This window comes from Panthera leo, chromosome A2 (assembly GCF_018350215.1).
Source record: "Panthera leo isolate Ple1 chromosome A2, P.leo_Ple1_pat1.1, whole genome shotgun sequence".
NCBI lineage: Eukaryota > Metazoa > Chordata > Mammalia > Carnivora > Felidae > Panthera > Panthera leo.
In genome coordinates, this window is record NC_056680.1 from 93409461 (window position 1) to 93433871 (window position 24411).

Genomic DNA, 24411 nt, shown 5'->3' on the forward strand with positions numbered 1-24411 from the left:
ACATGTGAGAGGAAGAAGGTCTTTCCATGGTGGCTTGGACTTCTCTGGTCTTGGCCTACATGCTGCTGCTACTAACCCAGTTTCAGAGGGAACACACCTCTTGTTGTCTTCCAATGTTGGACCAGCCACACGAGTTAATTCTCTTTCTGAATGGCCTTCTTTGGACCAAATATATGGTTATTCAAGTTTATCTTGGGATTAAGGATATATTATATGGTCCTGAAACAGTTTTGCATGGAGAAATCTATAGAAATTCATAGCGATAACAATAGCTCTCATAACTGCTCGCATTCATTGAGGTCATCCTAGAACTTGGTCTGTATGCCTTCTCTGCCATTCAGGGAGATGCCTACTGCAGCCCGTTTTGTATGGTGATTACATCTCTAAAATATCATTTTTCTTCTGAATAAAAATAGTAAATACTCCAGACTTGCTTTTTTTAAGTATGTTGGAACATGGGTACATCTCTTTATTTTTATTTTTTAATAGATTTTATTATTTTTTTAATGTTTATTTATTTATTTATTTATTTATTTATTTATTTATTTAGAGAGAGAGAGAAATAGAGCCTGAGCAAGGGAGGGGCAGGGAGATTGGGAGAGAGAGAATCCTAAGCAGGCTCTGCACTGTCAGTGCAGAACCAGATGTGGGGATACAACTCATGAGCCGTAAGATCATGACCTGAGCCTAAACCAAGAGTCAGACACTTAACCAACTGAGCCACCCAGGCACCCCAATAGACTTTATTTATTTTAAAAAATGTTTTAATTTTAATTTTAGTTTTTGAGAGAGAGTGACAGAGACAGAGTGTGAGCAGGGGAGGGGTGGAGAGAGAGGAATACACAGAAATCTGAAGCAGGCTCTAGGTTCTAAGCTTTAAGCACAGAGCCTAATGCAGAGCTTGAACTCAACAGACTATGAGATCATGACCAGAGTCCATGGCCTGAGCTGAAGTCAGATGCTTAACCGACTGAACCACCCAGGTGCCCCTAGACTTTATTTTTTTAATACAGGTTTAGGTTCACAGCAAAATTGAATGGCAAGTGCAGAGAGTTCTCATACAACCCCTGCCCACCACCACTTACCTCTTCCCCACTGCTGCCCCTATGCCTCCCCTGATATCAACATCTCTCACCAGAGCGGTACATTCATTACAACTGATGAACCTACACTAACACGTCATTATCACCCAAAGTCCAAGGTTTAAATTAGGATTTATGCTTGGTGTTAGAAATCTTTTTTAAAAGATGTGGTTTTGCAGTATTATTGGGTATCAAGAATTTATCCAGGGGCCACCAGTGTCAGGAACTAGGTTCTTAATAAATTCTTGATGAATAAATGAATGATTACAAGTTCTTGACAGAACACATGCAAAATATTTTTTTTGTTTTTCTCTTCAGTTTGTATACCAAAAACAAAAATTGAAGATTAATTAAAATAAATAATGATAGAGGGAAACTCCTGTTCTTTGAGTATCGTGCTCGAATGGTCACTGATCTAGGGGGAAATAATTCCGTTTATTTCTGGTCTTACTGAGGGATGAAAAAGAGTTTATCCTTAAATTAATACTTGTGCTTATAGTATATAAAATTCTCATATACCTACTTAATAGGGGTTTTGGTTATTTGATAAGATTGGTTACTTCCATGGTGCATTATTATGTGCATATTTTTTTTCCTGTCTTCCATGGTTCTTTTATTCTTAACAGGGTTTGAAAGATGTGAGACTAAATCCACTTATTATTTAATTAATAAGTAATGTCTTGTAAATATTTCATGTCTTTTTACTCTGCAGTTCCATTTTTCACGATTCATTATAGGGAGATAATTCTAAAGGAATATATATAACCCGGTTATGTCCTTTGTGGTATTATTTATAAAAAGGGAAATCTAAAGGTATTCATTTATTTGTGGTAAGCAGTGTTGCAGTGAGTCTGATTATGGGGGGAGTGGAGTTGTCTCATTCCCTTTTTTAATTAAGAAAAAAAAAAGAGGAGCCTTGTGTGGAGGAAGGAATGGAATTTAAGAGGTAGAATCAGCTATTCCTTGCCCAGGTCTTGAAATTGACAACAGTGTTAGCCAGTCTTCTCTGAATTTTTGGAACGGTCGATATCAAAGGGCCTTGTGTTGAAAATGAGTGTTGCCAAAAAAAAAAAAAAAAAAAAAAAAAGAAAGAAAGAAAATGAGTGTTATCTGTTAATAGACTGAGATCTGGGGCTAGTGCTGGTCGTATAGTAAAAGGAAGATAAATCGAAGGAGGAGGAGCTGCCAGATGGTAGCAGACTCTTCAAGGAATATTCAAAGTGTGTGTGTGTGTGTGTGTGTGTGTGTGTGTGTGTCCCCACTGGGGAACCTAAATGAATGACAATCAGTAAATTTATTGAGTTGCTACTATGTATCAGGCTTTGATCTTGGACATGAAGTTTAGAGGACAGTGAATGATGGCTGCCTAGTCTTGAATCCTTCCACTCCCACTTCTCCAAAAGTTATAAATCCAACAGAGAGACCAAATAAAAGTGCACATGACCCACATCTTTAAAAACATTAGGAGATGCCACAAGTCTGTGGTTGCAGAATGGGACAAGGGAAGCTTTAGACAGGTTTAAGAGACTGTGAAAAAGAATAGAGGGATGTGGAGAGCTGAGATGAAAGCACAGACAGAATCAGTCTGGAAAGAGAAAACTGGGTCTCCATGTAGTTCACAGCAGTGACTATAGAAAAGATCAAGACTGAATGGGATTGGAACTGGCAGGCATTGGAAAGTATTGCCTATGGGAGAGATTCAGATATATAGCAAAAGGGTAGTACCCCTTGAAGACATGGCAGTGAAAGTAAAGAAGGAAAGACAAGGGAGAAATTAAGGATCCTATAGAAATGAAAAAGAAACAAAACACCCCAAACTCTTTCCCTTTCTCCCACCTGTACCATCCGTAATAACTACATAGCAGAGAGAAGAGAGGACTCTCAAACTAAGAGCACAGCACTTTGGATGAATAGAAATAGATCAAATACATCTGTATAAAACTGCTGCAAAAACTCAGAAAATATAAAACAATGCATTTCAGCTCATAAAAATGCTTTTCAAAAAACAACCATAGGGGCTCTTGGGCAAGTCAGTTGGTTAAGTGTCCAACTCTTGATTTTGGCTCAAGTCATGATCTTAGGGTTTTGGGATTATGGGCTCTGCATTGAGCTCCATGCTGAGCCTGCTTAAGATTCCCTCTCCCTCTCCCTCTCCCTCTCCCTCTCCCTCTCCCTCTCCCTCTCCCTCTCCCTCTCCCTCTCCCTCTCCCTCTCCCTCTCCTTTTCCCTCTCCCTCCCTCCCTCTGCCCCTCTCCCCCACTCATGTGCTCGCTCTCTCTCTCAAATAAAAAAAAACCATAAATTGAAGAAAACTGTACACAATATGGTAATCTAAATTAAATTTTCTCATTCAGGCTCTTGGGTGTATGAAACCTAAAAATCCCACCTTGACTTGGTAATATAAAAGCTCAGAAGAAAAATGTACAAAAACCAAAATGAAATGAAGTAAGTTATTTGAACTCCCAGGAAATATAAAAGAAAAGTCAAATTGGAAATGAAGTGTAAATTACATGATGTCCAAGGGAAAATAGATTCAAATGTCAGGTGACCCAGTATACTAATATTTACATTAGATATAAATGGCCTAAATATCACTTAAAAGAGATTGGCAAAATGGATTTAAATTTTTTTTTTAACATTTATTTATTTTTGAGAGACAGAAACAGCATGAGTGGGGGAGGAGCAGAGAGAGAGGGTGGGTGACACAGAATCTTAAGCAGGCTCCAGGCTCTGAGCTGTCAGCACAGAGCCCGACATGGGGCTTGAACTCACAGACTGCAAAATCATGACCTCAGCTGAAGTCAGATACTTAACCGACTAAGCCACTCAGGCACCCCATGACAGAATGGATTTAAAAAACACATGGCCCAATGATATGTTGTCTATAAAACACTTATATATTCAAATATAATGATTTTGGTAGGTTAAAAGATGTAAACAGATACACCATCAAAAGTAAGCTGAAGTGGTTATATTAATATCTGACAAAACAGGCACAGAGGTAAGAAAATTACCAAAGACAAAAAGAGACATTATATGTGGATATAAGAGCCAGTTCACAAAGAAAACATAGCAATTCCAAATGTATATCTAGTAAACACCAGAGCTTCAAAATACACAAAGCAAAAACTGGCAGAATTCAAATGAGAAATTGACAAATCCCCAATTACAATTCTCTTAGTCACTAATAGAACCATTATGCAGAAAATAGCAAGTGTATAGAAGAATTGAAGGACACGATCAACCAACAGAATCTAATTGGCATTTATAGAACTTTCCACCCAAGTTCAGCAGAATATATATTCTCTATACATCTGGCGTGTATACCAAGATCAAGCATATCCTTATAATAAAACAAACCTTAACAATTTTCAAACAATTGAAATCATACCAAGTATGTCCTCTGCTTATAGTGGACTCTACCTAGAGGTTATTAACAAATAACAAGTGAAATAATTGGGGGATCTTCATCTAAATGAAAACCCTGTTCCTCTGTCCTTGATTCTGAATAGTTTTCGGCTTGGAAAATGGAAAAATAGATATTGATATGGAAAAATGATGATGAAATATATCAGTTGATTGTTACGCATTGTCTCTTTTTCTATTTTGTTTTATAGCCTCTCTGTTAAAAGGACTAAAACATGCTAACATAGTTCTGCTTCATGACATCATCCACACCAAGGAGACGCTGACACTTGTGTTTGAATATGTGGTGAGTAAAATAAGAATTCAGATTTTACAAATATAAATAAAATTCTTGTAATATTATCATAGAGTTTCTTATTTAGGTTGCTATATACTGAAGTGAGTATTTCATCCAGTAAGTTTGCATAGTTTTGAAAAATCCAGAAAAATGTTAAGATATATTATTTATAGATATAGATATATATTTATAAGCATAAATATATAATGGATATATTATCTCTTTATAACCTGTTGTTACTTTGATGTGCTGTAATTTTTTGGTTTATCAAATAGGATTAAACAGCACAGTGGTGATCATTCCATCAAAGGAAGTTCACAGACAATTTATTTTTCCTTTGGACTTGTAACCTGGTTTCTCAGAAGCATCCTTATTAAGGCTGTGGTTTTTTTAATTGTTGTTGTTTTCATGGAGGAAAGCCTGATACTTACAATTTAAACTTCATAGTTTTCCCCCTCAGTTGGTATTTCAGCTATTAATTAAAACTTCCAATTTGCATAGCACACAATGTAATGATCTTATTGTGCTGAGAGTATTACTGCTGGAAGACTTGGACTTGAACTCATAATTAATCTTTCTCCATTTCTCTTAGAAAAACATATGGTATTTATGTAGCACCACTTCAGCATTTAACTGTGGAATCATGAAATGTAACCATGATAATTAACATCCCAATTTTCACAGATGGATCTGAGAACATGTAATTTATAAGATACAAATGACATCGGTGGAGACTTTTATTGAGAAGAGTAGCTGTTGGTATTGTGAATGTATTAGTATCCCATTTTGTAATTATCACACTACTTTTTTAAAAATTTGAAATAGTTTCCTTTTTTAAAAATATATAATAGAATGCATATTTGCAGCATTTTTATCTTGCTAATGTCTGCCTGTGTCTGTTTATCATTTGAAAATTGTTGTCTTATGAAGAAGCCATTTCTCTTCTCTATTTACATATAAATGATAGATACATTTGAATAATATGGTAATGCAACTACAAGGACGGCTAAAGCTGAGCAGTTGAATATATTACATGCTACCAAGAATGGATGCAGATTCACACATCAATGCAAATATAATTTCTTTTGTTTAATCAGTGATTTTGGAGTCAATAACATATTCAGTTGGTTTAGAATTGGAATTTTTGTTTCCTATTTTCCAGTAGGTCTAGTTGCAATATTGCAATTAAATCTAGATTTTTATTAGTATACTTGACTAACTTTTATATTTTATGGAAAATAGATTTCAAAATGTACTTATTCCCTCCTCCAAAATTAGATAATTAAGCTAAAAGGAATAAAAGTAGTTTGGCCTCTAAAATCATTTACATTAATAGAGAAACTAACAGAAATAATATGAAAGTATGTCCTCCAAATCTTAAAAGAAAACTAAATATATTTGTGAGGCTAAAAATGTGTGTTTCAGATCACATGTCATTTGATGATTTTCTATTCTGTGGACGTTGCCACATGAAAGAAATTCACTGTCCTGAAATATTTGCTAATTGATTAAGGCTGACTTTTAAACATGTCCTGCAGTATTTGCTAACTGATTAAGACTGACTTTTAAACAATCACTCCTCTTTGTGTGAGGGAAATTTTCCCTGGTCCCAATTCTTTTGGAGCATCCCTGGTCAATCAACCACATAGTATAGTGTGGACATATACGGTACTTTTCAAGCAACATTTTTCTTCCTGACTTCTCTGGGGGAGATAAGCTTAACCTGTTCACTTTCAGAGAATAGGGCAAGTATGTGTCATTTATGGTTTAGGACTGCCCTGCCTTGCCTCTGCTTGGTTCCCCACTCCACCATTTCCTCACTTCCCCATTGTCCTTTGTCTTCTTCCTTTCCTTTCTTTGTCTTTTTCTGCTTTCATCTCCTATCCTTTGGCTTTCTTGGGTGAAGTACTTTTCGTTGCTACAGCTGAAGTTTGTTTGGGCTTTGTTTATTTTAAGTAAAATGTTTCAGTGGATCTCTGAAATCAGAATTGGGGTAGGGGTGGGGAAGAGCTCCAGGCTGTAGAAATATCTTACAGGAGTCTTCCCAGTTAGAGTGGAGGAGATGTCGATTCCTTGGCAGCTTTGGTCTATGTGGCAAGTATCCAGTATAAAAATAACTCCCTTGAATATTTCCTACGGGTTTTATTTTTTATACTGTTTTTGTTGTTGTTGTTGGTTGTTGTTTATACACATACTGATATCTCAAGAAGATTAAAGCTAGTACATATTTTAATGGATTAATCAGATTGCTTTCCTCACAGTATCTAGCAGAAATAAATTCTGCTCTTTTCTGGTGTGTTTCATAGCAGTAGAAAGGCAATAGTAATTTCAAAGCACGAAATGCCTTGGGAATTAGAGCAGATCTAGGTGAGGGATGTAGGCTAGGAAACAGGAGGGCACTGAGGGCCTGGGATGATGAGTGATAGATCAGAAAGGGAGGTGAAAGAATATTTCAGACAATTATGACCACAATACTAAAAATCAGCAACTAAAATTTATTGAGTTCTAGGCCAAGCATTGTGCTGGGGGTTTTACATTCATTATCATTTTTTATATTCTCAACAGCCTCATGGAAGTATGAATATCAGCACTTTACAAAGGAGAAAACTAAGGATTAGGGAGATTAGGTACTTTTCCAGGATCTTGTAACATGCATGTAAAACAGACTCAGACCCATATTATTCTGATTCCCAATTGTAATGTTGTATCTCCTATTTATTTTTACAACTTTACTTAGATTGAGCTTTTGGTCAGAGGAGGAAAAGAAGAAATTTTCTTTTTCTTTCCACCACCCTCCCTTATCCTGCTCTTAAGATCCTGAGGGCAGTTAAATCCTAAATATACAGATAAACTGCTTTGTTGTTTAAATGACTTTTATGGACTGGTCAAAAGCCTAGTTATTTAAGATTTTATTTTAATTATGAAATGTTTTAAGTTTCCATAAAACAAACTTACAGGGGTGCCTGGGTGGCTCAGTTGGTTAAGCGTCTGACTCTTGGTTTTGACTCAGGTCATGATCTCACAGTTGTGGGTTCAAGTCCCACATTGGGTTCTATGTTCACAGTGCAAAGCCTGCTTGGCATTTCTTTTTCTCCCTCTCTCTCTGCTCCTCCCCAGCTCTCTCTCTCTCTCTCAAAAAATAAATAAATAAACATTAAAAAATAGTTTAAAAAGCAAACTTATAAATTATATTATTACCCTTAAAACACTTGCGCGCGCGCGCGCACACACACACACACACACAGAACCTTGTTATTTAGCAAGCCCTAAAATCAATACCAAACATTTTAATGTATACTTTCCTAAACTTAGTAATATTACCGTATTTAAAAATTGTTAACTTCAAAGTTGTTTTTCTAAAAAGTGTTGATTTTATACTCCATGTAATTAATAGTACCTTTTTTTTTTTTTTTGAGGAAGAGAAATGAGGAAGTTAAACTGTGTAAGAAAAATCCATATACTATGACCATTGAAACCCTAGATATGAAAGAAAGGAAAAATTATTTAAGATTAACTAGGTACTATTGGATTTTTTCTTTGGATTTTAGTTAAGTGTTCAAGGTTTTTTTTTTAAGATTCCTATGTAATTTGAGTTCCACGAAGTGGAAGATTCTTATTTATGATAGTGTACAAACTGTGTATGTGTATTTCTGTTCTTTGCTTTAAAAGAGAACTCAAAGCCTAGCTACTTTGTGTTATTCCCATGAATGACATTCTAGGTTACACAAAAGCCTGGCGAGGGGGCCAGAATAATGGAATAAATGATGAGCTGTTAGTGATGTGAAAGAATACTGGAAGAAATGACTTTGGAGGTCATTATGAAAACTGTTAAGTGGATAATTAGATATTGCTAGTGTAGGCTGTCTCTTATGTACTGTGGAAAGCTCCTAAAATGTCCAAAATTTAGATTCTTATACACTTTCAAAATGTGTAGATATAATCTGTGAGCTGCAAGGTTGGCAACATCCTGGGAAACATGCTGCTCAATTTGCCCATGTCTCAGTCAAGTAGCACATGGACCCCGGTAATGTGTGCTGTTTTGAGTACTACCTTCATGTCATTATTGTCAAATGTGAAAGAGCATTTTCACCAAGGAATGACTCAGTTAGCTTGAAAAATAGATCTTATTATACAGTGGTGTAAGACATTGTTATAGCTCTCTTTCTTCCTACATGCATTAGAAGGTTGGAAGAGAATTCCTATAGAAAATAGTGAAAGTGCAAACAATTTTTTTCTACTTAAATAGAAAGTTAAGCAACTACGGTCTGTCCCTCCTTCCCTCCCACCCTCCTTCCCTCCCTTTCTCCTCCCTTCCTCCCTCCCTGCTTCTTTCTTTCTTTTTCTTTCTTTCTTTCTTTCTTTCTTTCTTTCTTTCTTTCTTTCTTTCTTTCTTTTCCTTCCTTCCTTCCTTCCTTCCTTCCTTCCTTCTTTCCTTCCCTCCTTTCCCAAAGACAAGTGCCACATTAACCTATTTAACACTATGCTGAAAATTTTATTTTTTTTTATTAACAAAATTTTTTTACATTTATTTATTTTTGAGAGACATAGCACAAGTTGGGGAGGGGCAGAGAGAGAGAAGGAGACACAGAATCCGAAGTAGGCTCCAGGCTCTGAGCTATCAGCACAGAGCCCCACATGGGGCTCAAACTCACAAACCGCGAGATCATGACCTGAGCTGAAGTCGGACGCTCAACCGACTGAGCCACCCAGGCACCCCCATGCTGAACATTTTAAAACAGATTCCATCAGTGGAAATATGAATACTAATAATACATGTGATCATGTAAATATATATTACTATTAAAGTGCATAACTGTTCTGTTGTGGTTTTTATAACATGAGATCAAAGTATGTGTAGCAGAACTCTTCATTGCATATTTATTATATATAAGAAGAAAAGCAACAAACATTATATTCATTGGAACAATCACTTTATTTTTTTTTTGCTGTGCTGTAAAACTAGTAAAATACTCAAAACTAATGTGTAACATTATGTAAAAACAATCTATATTACATATGAAAAAAGCTGTCTCCAAAAATTATGTAAAGTGATTGATGTATCATCAAAATTCACATAAGTTATTCTTATAGTACTTTTATTCTACAAAATACTCTCTTATACATGTTATTCTATGAGATTCCATCTTTAGCCCTTTAAGATACTTAAATCACATATTGTTATTACTCAGTTTTGGCTTTTTGTTACCCAGTTTTTTATTGATGAGGAAAAATAATGCTTAGAGACTTTCAAGTAAAATCACTCAGGTAAGTTATAAGGGTAAAAGCTAAGGCTTCTGTGCCAAGACCCTTGTTATCCCATCTCATCTTGTAAATAGCTGGTGTTAGGATAAAGAACCATCTTCACATTTTTATATGATGGTCTGAGATGTGGGTGATGTTCAAATATGGGAACGGCAGCTGAGAGTTACATTCTGTCTTTCCCCCCTGCCACACAATTTACCTCATTATTTGGTTTCTCTACCTCATACATTTTGATTTCTAAATCTATGAGGAATGCTTTAATTTGCATGATTTTAAACCACATCTGTTCTCAAAAACTGTAGCTCTCCCTCACTGTTCTGGTTTCCAGATTAAACTATCTTGGAGAAGTTGAATATGTTTCTGCTTCCTATGAGATAAAATACATGTGCACATGTGCATGCACGTACAACTTTAAATGGGAGTATTTAGGGGAGGCCTTGCTGAGAAGGTGAGAAGTATTTAGGGACAAAATCTGAAGGAGATATAGGAGGAACACACATATATTTGAGGCAAGTGGTTGGATTCAGGATCTGTTTTCATGGATGAGCCGATAGAATTTGATGTGGTATTTGAGAGATGAAGAGCAGTCAGGAATGACCCCACGGATCTGGACTTGAGCAACTCTAATTGTGGAGCTGCTGTGAGGAAAGATGGGACAGACTGCAGAAGAAGCAGTGTGGGGAAGAACACAGTTCACATTCAGACAGGTTGACATGTGTATTGCATATGCAAGTGAACATGTCACAAGGCAGTTGGGTGCATGAGTCTGGAATTTTGGAAAGAGATCCAGGGTAGAAATTTGGAAGTTGCCTGGGCTGTAGATATTATTTGAAAGGTGATTGTATGGGATCACCGAGTATGGTGACTGTTTCCCTAGTGACCCTAAGTGAACCATGTCTTTGTATACTCACACCCTTGTGCAATCCTTACCCCTTAATCTAGACTGGGCTTGTGGCTTGCTCTAGCCAATAAAGCAATATGGTGGAAGTGACACTGTGCCAGTTGTAGTCCTGACAGCTTCTCTTTTGTGCTCTGGAGCAAACTGACCAGCTGTGTTAGAATTCCAGTTGTCCTGCTGAAGAGGCTAGATGGAGAGCCAGAGGCTCTGGATGGTGTGGAAGAAAACTGAGTACCTGAAACACAGTGTGAAGTTAGGCTCTAGGTACAAGACTCTAACCAAGCCATTTGCCCAGCCAGCCTAGCTGCTGGCTGCCAGATCTGTGATTGAATAAGCCATTTGGGGAGTGGGAGGGGGCCGTATTCCAGGCTCACAAGTATCACATGGTGATTGTCCCTGCTATGCCTTTTCTGAATTTGCAACTCAAGAATTGTGAGAAATGATAAGATGGTTGTTGTTTTAAACCATTAAGTTTAGGGTTAGTTTGTTGTATATACTCAGTAATTAAAACACCATATGTTTTAATGAATGAGCAGAGAAAGTGGAAGAGAATCTTATGGACTGAATACTGGGACATTCTACCATTAAGGGTCATAATGATGAAGAACTATCAACGAAAGGATACTGAAAAGAAAACACCAGTAAGAAAGGAAACTATTCATGAACTCAGATAAAGCTGTTTCATCTGAGACTGAACGCAAGAGCAGAGCAGGGGCTGCCTCTCCAGTGCCTAGCAGCGTGTCTGGTGATAGGTACTTAGCAAATGTTTTTGATATGAATGAGTGAGTGACATTTGAAGCGGGAAGAACAAAAGATTATAATAGTTTCACCAGTTAAGGCAGACAACTGAGAGAAAGCAGAACTACTAATTCATGTTTCAAAATATTTCTTTATTAAGAAAATTTTTTTCTTTATTTTTCTTTACTTTTATCTACATTGCATCTTCAGTTTCCATCTAGAGTCTTTTTTTTTTTCTCTCAAAGCAAATATTCTTCCAAGCAGAAGACTTAGAGCAAATCTGACTCCATAGCAATGAGAGTGGGCCTCAGACAATGGGATAGTCAGAAGCCACCTAGTTGTGTCAGAGGAATTAAAGGGTCTGGCTGCTCTGAACAAATGTACCAGTCAGAGTTCTCTCTTGCAAGCAACAGAAATTCTCTTTGGCTGAATTAAACAGAAAAGTTATTGAGAGGCTATCATGTGGCTGACAGACCTGCTGGGAAGAATTTAAAAATCAGCAGGAGCAGTGAGAAGCTGGATAGCCAGACCAGAGCCAAAACCATGCTGGGGGACTGTTGCCACTAGGAATGTTGACTCCAGACATGGTCTCTTATTTCACTGTCCTGACTGTCGTGGGTAACTGGATGTTATTACCTCTGCTGACGATGGCAAAACAGCATGGATATTCTCCCTGATTCTATGGGTTGTTAGCTCTTACTGCTGAGTTAGAGTTGGTTGTGTTTGGTTAAGTGACACTAGGTCTCATGTCCATGTTTTGACTGCACACACCCCTCAGAGAGTGGCTTTTGCAACAGCAGCTGGGCCTTGCCTTCCACCAAAAGCCATAAAGCAGGGGATCTTCAAACATAGGTAATACATTTGTGTACAGAAGACACTTCACTCCCGTGCTCTTTCCAATCCCCTCTCCCCAAAAAACACCTCATGAACATCCACCAGAATAAGCTTATGATGTAGTCCTGGATAAATTGCATCTAGAATGTGAAAAGAATCACAGGTGGTGTATTCATAGAACTATTGTGTATAATCTTTGAACAATCAAGAATGAAGGTGGTTTTTAACAGGTGGTGGGGAACTAAGCTCTTGAATCTATAGAGGTGTAAGCACCCTATAGAGCATTAATGAAATTCAAAACTAGATTTTTGTACATTAAAGTCTAATAATCTTCATTCCCTTTTAGTAAGTAGCAGTGTTATTTCCTGATTTCAGTAAAGCTTGTGGCAAGGACTCATGACATCCTTAGAATAAAATTGAAATCCAGATGTTAGATTATTATTCTTTCAGTTTATTACTGGATAAACAACTTCACCCAAAGCCTATTGATTAATGAATTGACATCGGGGTGGAGAAAAGTTTATGAGGGTATGCTGGAGGGCACTGTCTTTGACCTTGTTCTGTTTGAAATTTTTATTAATGACTCAGATGAAGACATGGTGATGATGTGCTTGACCTATTTGTGGGCTTCATAGCTGGGAGCCATAATTAACACTTGGGGTGATGGAATCAGGGGTCAAAACAGAATCTGACAAAAGAATCTGACAAAATGATGAGTAGAAACTACAGTCTGAATTGCTGTAGGATAAGTAAAACAATGTTTTTGGTTAAAAAAAAATAAACAAGCCCAAGCTAATATGGAAAAACAGGATGGAGGAAAGTTAACTTCAAAATAGTTCATATGAAAAAGACTAGTAATTTCTTTGCCTTAGCGAAGGGAAGCAAACAGGAGCATGCACCTAGGATGGCAGGAGGTCTGTGAACCATGTATATCACCAGTTATGGTGCCAGGAAGACTTATTCTGGAGGATTAGGCATACTAGAGAGTAGAAGAAAGGTAATGTGTGTATTCCAGACAGGATAGGAAAGCCAAGTATGAGAATTCTGGGGAGGCTAGTCTTGGCTTAATCCTGGGAAAGATTTGCTAATGTTTTGTGTTACTCGTAAGTTAACTTCAGTGTCTCAAAGTGTAATGAATGTCTTACCACTAAAAGTATTCAAATAGAGGGTAGGTGGATCCATATCAGAAATACTGTAGGAAGGGTTCCTAACCTGTACGCTATGTAGGGCAATTGAAATAACGTAATTTAGGTATGTTATTTCATGTTGTCCCAATCAAAACCATGAAGTAAGTAGAAGGTTTCTCCATTTTGCAGATGAGGAATTTCATGCTAAGATGTCAGATACTCCATGTATGCCCTTTCCGGTGACTACATAATACTATCTCCTGTGTGAAGTGTGAATCCAGGTGGCTTAAACTTTATATAGCAAAGGATTGACCCAAGTTTTTGCAACTGTTATGTGAACTCATTTCATTTGGCATAATTTTTGGAAGGAGAAACACAACTTGTTATGATCATTCACTTATTCATTCATTCATTCGTTCCTTCATTCCTTCATTCATTTTTCTCCTCCAACATGTAAGAACTGTCTTCCAGGGATTATCCTTGAGCTCTAGAGATACAAATATATATCCGTTGCTTTTAATGAGGCTGAAGTCTTGTCAAGGACTGTGATGTTAGGCTAGATAGTGTCTGTGTGCCATTTGGGTAATAAGTTGCTGTCACAGATCTTCCTGTATTGTGGGACTGGAACACATTTGTGTTTTAGGGAAAACAGTAAGAAAACCAAATTTGACTCATGGACTTTTCTTTATGGAAGAATTTCAAGAATGTTTTAGTTTCATGTATGGAGAACTGGTTATGCAGTGTCATACTGTGATCTTATATTCTGAAGAGGGGTGAGTTGTCATTCAGATCTGAGCAGCAAACATGAACAGATGTAAACATTGTGGATGACTGAACGTGCAGGCGGTGTAAGATAGAAGAATTCTGAAGCATAAGGATGAACTAAAGAAAGGAAAACGAAACAAGCTTGCTTTCAATCAGTGCTCTGTTATAAACTTCTCATTTTGTCTAATTGGTAGGACAAAGTCAATTAACTTCTTTTCTATCCTTTACCCTAATGGCTTTTTCTCATGTCACAGAGAATCCCGATCTTTTTGAGTCATTTTCCACTATGTTTTTTCACTATCATGTTGGGTGCTGGGATTTCAGTTTATTTTTTCAGTTGATATCATATCTATCTTCTCTGTGTTCTAGTTTTATTTCATATCGTTGCCGTCCATATTAGGAAGTCCTAATCATAGTTTAGTATTTTAATTTGCACGATTTAAGATGGAAGTGTATACGGTCTCTAAATGTTGCTATAGTAAAAGCCTGGTTATCCACAAGAACATACAGTTATGAGTACCTTTCTATAGATGTGACTGCTTTTATGAGAACTCACTTCATGTCTATGGGCTTTTTAATTTTTTTAATTATTTTTCTTATTTTAATTTTGAATTTCATCATTTAAGCTATAAGCATATATTGGGGAAGCTGAAATAATATGTGATATGTGAAGAGAGTACACTGAAAAAGAGACTTTACTGTTGGAAGGAGAGCATAGGGAAAGTAAGAACAGAAATAAAAAGAGAATTCCTTTGAAAAGGAAAGAACGTATTTTGCATATTACTTTTTTGGATTTTTTTTCCTCACAGGAATTATTTCAATTTTTCTTAAGTTAAGAAAACAATAATATTGAAAAAACTGAACATGTTTCGGGGGGCAGGCGGAGGCAGGAGACTGATGCATTAGATGTAATAAGACTGACAATAATGGTCGACTCAGAGAGAGTGGAGTAACATTCCAGCTAAGGTACTAAAGTTGCCATCTGATGAAGGTACCCAAGATCAATAATTCCAGTTACCTTCACATTATGTTTGATTAGAGCATGAAGTAGTTGAAGAAAAAATTATTAGCAAATTTATCTCTCAGTGAGAAAATATACATTATTTTATATCATACAATATGAAGTGTCTGCAGCTTCTCACTAGTGTTCAGGATCAGTAATTTGATAAATACATTGCAGTATAATGACCGCTTAGGATTTTCTCCTCATTTTATTTTGTTGGTGTTGTTGCTGCCATTATTTCTTGCATTTCAAGAATATTTAATTAACATCATATAATGTTTTAATCTAATATGTGTTTTGTGCTTTGTTAAAGGGGGTGAAATCCACTCCAGGTTTGAATCATTATTTTTGTTGATGTGACTGCTGTTTTTATGTGAGTTATACATCATATGCATATAAAGAGTCAATTAGTTTCATGGTTTACTATAAAAAACAGCAGTTTTTACTCTCCAGTCTTTTAGGTGATCCTTGTGGATTTTCCTCTGAAAATCTAGTAAGACTTTCTTTTATTATCACCTCTTGTTATTCACCTTTTGGCATCATCCATTGACTCCTACAGTGGAAAACCTGAACTTGGTGGGGTTTTTTTTCATTATTCCATTTTCAACAAGTGAACCCATCTGTCCTGCCATTCTCCCATCATCTTTTGCTTCCGGTGTAGGGCCATTATAATTTTGATAAGATCAGAAGTTTGGCATTTACATTATTATGCCAATATAATTTTTTTTTTTATTATTTTAGAGAAAGAGTGAGAGAGCATGAAGAGGGGAGGGGGCAGAGGGAGAGAGAGAGAGAGAGAGAGAATCCCCAAGCAGGCTTCATGCTCAGCATGGAGCCTGATGCAGGGCTCAATCCCATGACCCTGGGATCATGACCTGAGCCAAAATCAAGAGTCAGACGCCCAACCGATTGAGCCACCCAGGCGCCCCAGTATAAATCTTGTTTGTAGCTGAGGCATGTAGGCTTCCCTGAAATTAATAATAATTTCCCATTTTTCATTTCTACCATCAATTTAAGACCTTTTCAAATCTTGCCTGGTGCATCTCTCTTCTCTGGTTTTTTGGGATGCCCTACCACTCTCTTCTGGGGTGGAGATGTTTCGCCCTCCATCTCATGTTGTTTTATTTTGTGAGAACACAGTTTCTAATAGCTTCCTGGACAAGAGTGTGTGGAAGATTTGTGTTTTTTGTTTTGTTTGTTTTGTTTTGTTTTTTTCAGATGTTGCATTTCTGAAAATGTCTTTATTCTGCACTCATGTTTGATTGACATTTTGACTAGATACAGAATTCTTAGTTGGAAATAATTTCATTAGAATTCAATACAGTTGCTTTATTATTGCCTAGTTTTCACTATTTCTGTTAAAACAGTTTTCTTTATTTGCAGTGTTCTAAAGTTTCATAATGAAGCAAAAAAATAGACCAGCATACAACTTTTCATTTGCACCTTTTCAGTCTGGAAACTCATGTCTTTACATTCCTCTCTTTCTCCTATTTCTTCTTCTTCTTCTTCTTCTTCTTCTTCTTCTTCTTCTTCTTCTTCTTCTTCTTCTTCTTCTTCTTCTTTTGTTTTTTACAGTTTTATTGAGAAATAATTCACATAACAGAATTCACTCTTTTACAGTGTGTATAATTCGTTTGTTTTCAGTATATTCACAGATTTTGGGACCATCATTACGATCTAATTTTAGAAAATTTTATCAACCTACCCAGAAGCCCCCTACCCATTAGCAGTCCCTTTGAAATGTCTACCTTTCCAACCCCTGGAAAACACTAATCTACTTCATGTCTCTTTGGGTTTTCCTGGACATTTCATATAAATGGAATCCTTCATATGTGACTTTCTGTGATAGGCTTCTTTCACTTAGCATAATGTTTTGATGCTCATCTGTTTTAGCATGTATCAGTACTTCGTTCTTTTTTATGTAATATTCCATGATATGAATGTACCACATTAATCATCTGATGACTCTGTATGTTTTTAAAAAACTGTCCAGCTATTTTTCAAAGTGGATACCCCATCTTACAATCTGACCAGCAGGGTTTGGGGGTTCCAGTTTTCCCACAACCTCAACAATACTTGGTATTGTCTTTCTTATTACAAGTGGATATTTGGTGGTTTCTTATTGTCATTTTCTTTGAATTTCCCTCCCAAATAATGACAGTGAGCATTTTTTAGTGCACATATGTCTTTCTGTTTCAAGAAATTATCGGAAATTATTTTGTTATGATTTCCCCTTCATGTTCTCTTTCTTCTTTGGGTCTCTCATTATTTAACTGTTGAACCTCCTGTGTTGCTCTTCTAATTTTCTTGTCTTTTCTTTCCTATTTTCTAATTATTTTTCTTTCAGTCAAGCTTTAAGGAACATTTTCTCACCTTAGTATTTCATCTGTGCTGTTGAGGGTTTTAAATTTTAATATTATTTCTAAGATAGCTTTCTGTTCTCAGAATATTCCATTTTGTAATATCCTTATCTTGTTTCAAGGTGGCAGTATCTTTTCTTACCTCCTGAAAATATTAATAATAGCCTTTTTAAAAAATTTTTTTAACGTTTATTTATTTTTGAGACAGAGAGAGACACAGCACGAACGGGGGAGGGTCAGAGAGAGAGGGAGACACAGAATCTGAAACAGGCTCTAGGCTCTGAGCTGTCAGCACAGAGCCCGACGCAGGGCTCGAACTCACGGACCGCGAGATCATGACCTGAGCCGAAGTCGGACACATAACCGACTGAGCCACCCAGGCGCCCCAATAATAGCCTTTTTGAAGCTTTCCTAACAGTATTTTCTCTGTTTCAACCAAGCTATTACTATTTTTCTTTCACTTTGTTCTGGTCTCTGTCTTCAATATGAGAAGCTTTGGTTTGATAGCTGGTGACCCTTGGCTGTCTGGTCATAATTAAAGGTGGTACAGTGGGGTGGCTGGGTGGTTCAGTAGGTTGTGCATCTGACTCTTGATTTTGGCTCAGGTCATGATTCCATGGTCGTGGGACTGAGCGCTGTGTTGGGCTCCATGCTAAGCATGGAACTTGCTTAAAATACTCTCTCTCTCCCTGCGCTTGCTCTCTCTAAAATAAAATAAATTAAATAAAAAATTTAAAAAAATAAAGGTGGTACAGTAACAGTCTTAAGGATGGGAGCTTCATGTGTGTGGGTGGCTGGTTCCCCATTCATTTCACTGTAGGAACTGACTAAGCCCTGTTGTTGTGAAATCCTTGATATTAGTATGAATCTTTCCTGCAGTGCTGAAAGATTCCCACTGAAGATTCTTCTGAACTCCTGCCTGGAGGAGAGAGGCCTAGCTGCCAATGTTCTGGAAGCAGAGTGGGGTATAGGACCTTACGTGATTTTCCTGTTTCAGGACGGTATCCCTGTCCTTAACCCATTGTGTTTTCCAGTTTAGACACTTTGTTTTACCCTCTCTAGGATTGAGAGAGGCAGTTTTATACATAAGCCAAGTGGGAAGGGGATCTAAAGATTAAAAAACTACTGGAAAGACTTTCAGCCAACCGGTCTTTCACATTGTAGACCTCCATGTATAGACCTTCCATTCATTCCCACATCCTGGTGCCACTAACCCCTGAGCCTTTCGGTTATTCTGTTGTACAGATAGGGCTGCTTCTAGGGTTTTGCCTCTGCCAGTTTAATAAATAATCTGTTTGTTTGTTTGTTTGTTTGTGTTTTCTATGCTAAATATGCTACCATCTGTTTTGGAGCTTTTGAAATTTGGTGTGGGATTCAAGAGGGTATAAAGGAGGTGTGTATGTTCAGTTTTCCATCTTTACCTGGGAATCTCATAAGTTCTTACTAAGTTTAAATATGAACAAATGTGTTCAGGCTTGTCGTTGTGTAAATCACTGTGTAATTAAATTTTTTTCACATTGATGTTTGCAAAGCATATAAATCTTTGCTATTTATCAATTGTCAGAGTTTATCAAATGTGACAAGGCTAGTGGTGGAAGTGAAGATATTTTAATTAACTGTTATTAGATTATTGTCCTATCAGTAAAATTTTAGGCACATGAGCAGTGTGTAAAGTGTAAGTGTTCCTTTATTAGGATGTCCTGTCTTGACCGAAAGTATTTTTGCTTGTTAATTGGTCAGTTAGTCATTATTTTGTTTGTTCGTTTTTTGTTATAATTTGTTATGATGATCGTGGATGTTGATATACTGTATAAGTGTAAATTCATACGTTTGATAATATTTTATTTATTTTTTTAACATTTATTCATTTTTTGAGAGACAGAGCGAGAGTGGGGGGAGGGGCAAAGAGAGAGGGAGACACAGAATCTGAAGCAAGCTGCAGGCTCTGAACTGACAGCACAGAGCCTGATGCAGGGCTTGAACTCACAAACCGTGAGATCATGACTTGAGCCAAAGCTGGACACTTAACCGACTAAGCCACCCAGGTGCCCCAATTTGATAATATTTTAAAGCCAATAAGCACGTTTTCACAATGTATGTATAAGAAAATAAATAATTGTGAAAGGTTCTGATTTTTAAATTTAGTTATTAACATATAGCTTACTTGTTTAGCCACACTCATTATGTTTTTGATTGCTGTTTATAATTAGAAACCCTTCTTTTGAGAAAATGAACTTTTTTAATGGTCTAAGTTGAAGTGATCCAACTTCAAGGGAGTGACTTTTTTCTCACTGGCAGATACAAGTCCAGTTATAAATCCCCAACAGATACTTATTCAGAAACTGAGAAACTAATTTGTCATGGAAGCTATTTGCTAAGTAAGAATTTTCCATCTTCTGAGTTTTCCCTTTTCTCTTGATTATGCAATCTTTGTTTTAAGGCTCTTTGGATCTCAGTCATTAGTTTTCATTTCAGCCATCATGAAGGACATTTGGAAGATCAAGTTGGTTCTCTCTTTTCTTTCTTGTATTACTCTACCCTTTTGACTTGGATAATGGAGTTAAAAGCATCAATGGAAAGATAAAATTTTGAGTAGTTCTTAGCTGGAACTTTAGGAAGTATACTAAGGAAAGATATCTAAGTCTAACAATAGGATAGAAAGTCAACAATGCTAGGGAGAAGAGGCATGGGGAGAGATGATTAGTAACAATATTTATTAGAAGAAAAGAAAGGACTAAGGTTTTGGGGGGTTTTTTTTGTTTTGTTTCGTTTCATTTGTAATAAGATTTAGTCCAAGTAAAAATACCATGAACTGGATTGTATCTTGTAAAGGGTAAAAAAGGGCAACATGATCATTCTTGTTTGTCATCATGACATCCATGTAAGATGAATGGGCAGCTAGTCTCCCTGAAGGCAGGGGCTGGTTCTCGTAGTAAAATTACAGTGGGATTTCTATAAATCTTTGCCAAATTGATATGGTTATTTCTGTAGAGTAGATGCATCAGACACGTGTGTGTGTGTGTGTGTGTGTGTGAGAGAGAGAGAGAGAGACAGAGACAGAGAGACAGAGAGAGACAGAGAAATGTAGAGGTTTTTTTTAAAGTTTTTCATTAAAACACACTTACAGACTATGACAGACTCAGAGACATGGGGTCTATATCCTCCTTTAAAGGAAGACTTGCTTCCTAGTGATAGGAAATATGGCCACTGGAATGCCTGCTGACAGTGCCTAATGCCTAATGACAGTGCCCTGTCAGCCGCTCCTGGATCTGCAGAGACCCATCTCAAATGAGGCCACGTCTTCCTCCAAGCATCCTGCATCTGGTGACTGTGTGAGTTGGGAGTATAAAGACCTGGTCATTTCTGCTCAATGCAGTATGGCTCTGATGCTACCTTGGCCAAGGCTTTATTGGCCTGCATCACACTTTGACTTCCTTTGTCTAATCCTACTTCCTGATCCTTCCTTCCACCTAATAAACATACTTCTTTTATATAATAAGCATATTACCCCCAAACTCTATCTGAAGAACCCAGCCTATGACACAGAGTCATAAAGATTACTTAGAAAAAAATTAACCCTTCAATTTAACAGGGATTTGTTCTCTTTTAGGGAAGTTACAGTTTGAATATGGGGTTCTGACGTAAGTATCCAAGTGTACCAGACATTATATCAGAAAATCAAAAGATGTTCAGAGGGGGAAAAAATACACATTATAGCAGAAATTTCTAGAAAAAGTAACTTTAGATGAGAAATAATTAAGTTCATAAAACTGTATCATGCCTTTGAAGTTAGTAAATCCTTGACACAGGTTCTTTTAAAACTCAGTGCAATGGTAAGCACCAGGTGTTGTATGAAAGTGTTGGATCACTATATTGTACACCTGAAACTAACATAACATTGTGTGTTAACTACACTGGAATTAAAGTATTTAATAGTCTTACCATATTATCAGAGGAAAAGTTTGAGTATTTTTTGCCTCATGTTGAATACTATATTATTCTTCTTTAATAGTTGGATCCCAATACCTGTAGGACATACTTCCTTTGCATTTTGAACTTATGTCTGGTAATATGGATTTCTTTGGCCAGTAAATTGTGAGAAAAAGTGATTATCGCAGCATATGTAATCTGTCCTATCCTGACTGATACACCCCAAGTTACTTAGTATCCAGCCACCCCAGAGAAAGCCAGTACTATCAAGACTTTTTTTTATGACTCATACTCCAAATCATGTTGTGTGTGTGTGTGTGTATGTGTGTATGTTTATTTGTAAGTATACTATACCGAAATACTGCATATGCTGTTGTTAACCTTTTAAAAAAACTTGCGGAAGTTCTACCATTTTCCCAAATCAATAAATGTAGCTATGTATCAGTGTTTATCCACGTTTTAAAATTCATGTGCCCTTTGTCTTAATATAAAAATCCCATGCTTTTCTTTGATATAATTTTAAATCTTGGATAAATTTATAATTCTTAATAAAACAAATTCAAATTATTGAATACTTGGCTCTGGCCTTTTAACTTTTAAAAGCCACATGTTTTATCAGTGAGGGCACTAAATCACCTTGCTTACCATGAGCTTTTATATCATAAATAGTGTCAAGGATCAAGGACAAATGTGGTCACCTTCCATGTCATGTATTGTTCCTGCTCTGTTTTTCTTCTTTTTTTAATGTTCATTTATTTTTGAGAGAGGGACAGAGTGCAAGTTGGGGATAGGCAGAGAGAGAGAGAGAGAGAGAGAGAGAAAGAGAGGGAGACACAGAATCTGAAGAAGGCTTCAGGTTCAGAGCTGTCAGCACAGAGCCGGATGCAGGGCTCGAACCCACAACCCAGGAGATCATGACCTGAGCCAAAGTTGGACACTCAACTGACTGAGCCACCCAGGCGCCCCTCTGCTCTGTTTTTCTTGATAGAAATCATTATAACCACCTTCCTGTGTTGAGTATGATAATTCCTGCTAATTTATTTGGAAGTAAACATTTAGATATTTTGTCCAAAATTTTTCCAGTATGATTTTCTGATTTTTTCATAATTGTTTTAAATTTGAGCACCATTATCTTCCCTGACATTTTGCTAAGACTGTCTTTCAAATGGTGTTTTCAACCACAACATCAGGAAACCACCACCTAGACAGACTTGGTGAGAGTTTATTCTTTCTCTTGAAATTTCTTTCCAGTAACCCTTTTATGGCAAATTGCACTAAGTCAAGAGATTGAAAAGATATTTTTAGCTCTGATTCACTGAATACATAACTAGATTTTGGCATAAAAGCTTAAAACATATCATGAGGAGCAGTAATGTTGGTCTTTGCTTCTTGAAGTTTCAGGATTCATATTCAAAACATCAACTATATCTGCCAAATATGTCAGGCTCCTGGGGAAGTTATTATCTTGGCAAGTCTGCAAGTGTATAATGACTAAGAAAAAAAGTAAAAGTTCTTTTTTAGGGTATCTTTAATTTCATGCTATGCATAGCAAAGAATTAAGCACATTTTCTTTGTCCATGAATTGAGCAAAGCCAGTAACAAAAAAGACGAAAAAAATAAAATGATGATCAGATCTTTGACAGAGTTTTTTATGAAAGATAAATCAGCAGTTTGACTTTTGGCTATAGATCCTGAAAAAAAGAAATACTTTAGAATTTGTGTTCCATTTTAACTTTCGGCAGTGCTCAGAATACGAGGATTCATGAATTTGGGATTTCCCCCCATTCCTTCGGTGATCTGAGGTCTTATTCTTTGCTATTAAAAGAGCAATATCAAAAATAATGAAAGTCAGTCAAAGATAAATATCATGATTTCATTCATATGTGGGATTTAAGAAAACAAAGCAGATGAACAGAGAAGAAGGCAAGGAAAAAATAAGTTAAATAGAGGGAGGCAAACTGTTAGAGACTCTTAAGTACAGAGAACAAACTGAGGGTTTTGGAGGGAAGGTGAGTGGGTGAATGGGCTAAATGGGTGGTGGTCATTAAGGAGGGCACTTTAAAAAAAAATTCAATGTTTATTTATTTTTGAGAGGGAGAGATGGAGTGTGAGCAGGCAAAGGGAGACATAGAATCCGAAGCAGGCTCCAGGCTCTGGGCTGTCAGCATAGAGCCAGACACGGGGTTCGAACTCACAGACTGCGAGATCATGACCTGAGCCGAAAGTGGGCGCTTAACCGACGGAGCCACCCAGGCCCCCAAGGAGGGCACTTTTAAGAATGAGCACTGGGTGTTACATGTAAATGATGAATCATTGGGTTCTATTCCTGAAACCAATGCTACACTGTGTGTTAACCAACTTGAATTTAAATAAATACATTAAAAATAATTAAAAAAAAAAATAAAAGAGCCACCTGAAACCAAGCTTTTACAATTTTCAGGATTTTTAACGATATATTTTACTACTCCTCAGTTTCTTGCATTTCAGAGCATCATACTCTTCAGGTAAAAACTTGCATTTAAAAAATAATGTTGGTGTGATTCTTGTACTCACTGAGCTTGAGAAATCTAAATTACTTTGCTCCTTTATGTACCATATTGAAATAATTACAGTTGTGCTTAATAATTATATAAGCACGCAAATGTGCGCATGCTTCAGGTGTGCTACAAGAATAGCAATATAAATTACCTTCCCTATCATATATAACCA

General features: G+C 36.7%; 1 protein-coding gene across 3 annotated transcripts in view; it reads left to right on the top strand.

Moving 5' to 3' along the window:
- CDK14 (cyclin dependent kinase 14) overlaps positions 1-24411 on the top strand; it is a 606215-nt gene that overhangs the window by 246264 nt on the left and 335540 nt on the right. For all 3 annotated transcript variants that reach the window (XR_006196800.1, XM_042917477.1, XM_042917471.1), the window contains exon 6: positions 4700-4794. Coding sequence is in view for 2 of the 3 variants with exons in the window: in XM_042917477.1 (XP_042773411.1) it covers positions 4700-4794 (95 nt within the window). In the remaining variant the exon portion in view is untranslated. The remainder of the gene's footprint in view (positions 1-4699; positions 4795-24411) is intronic.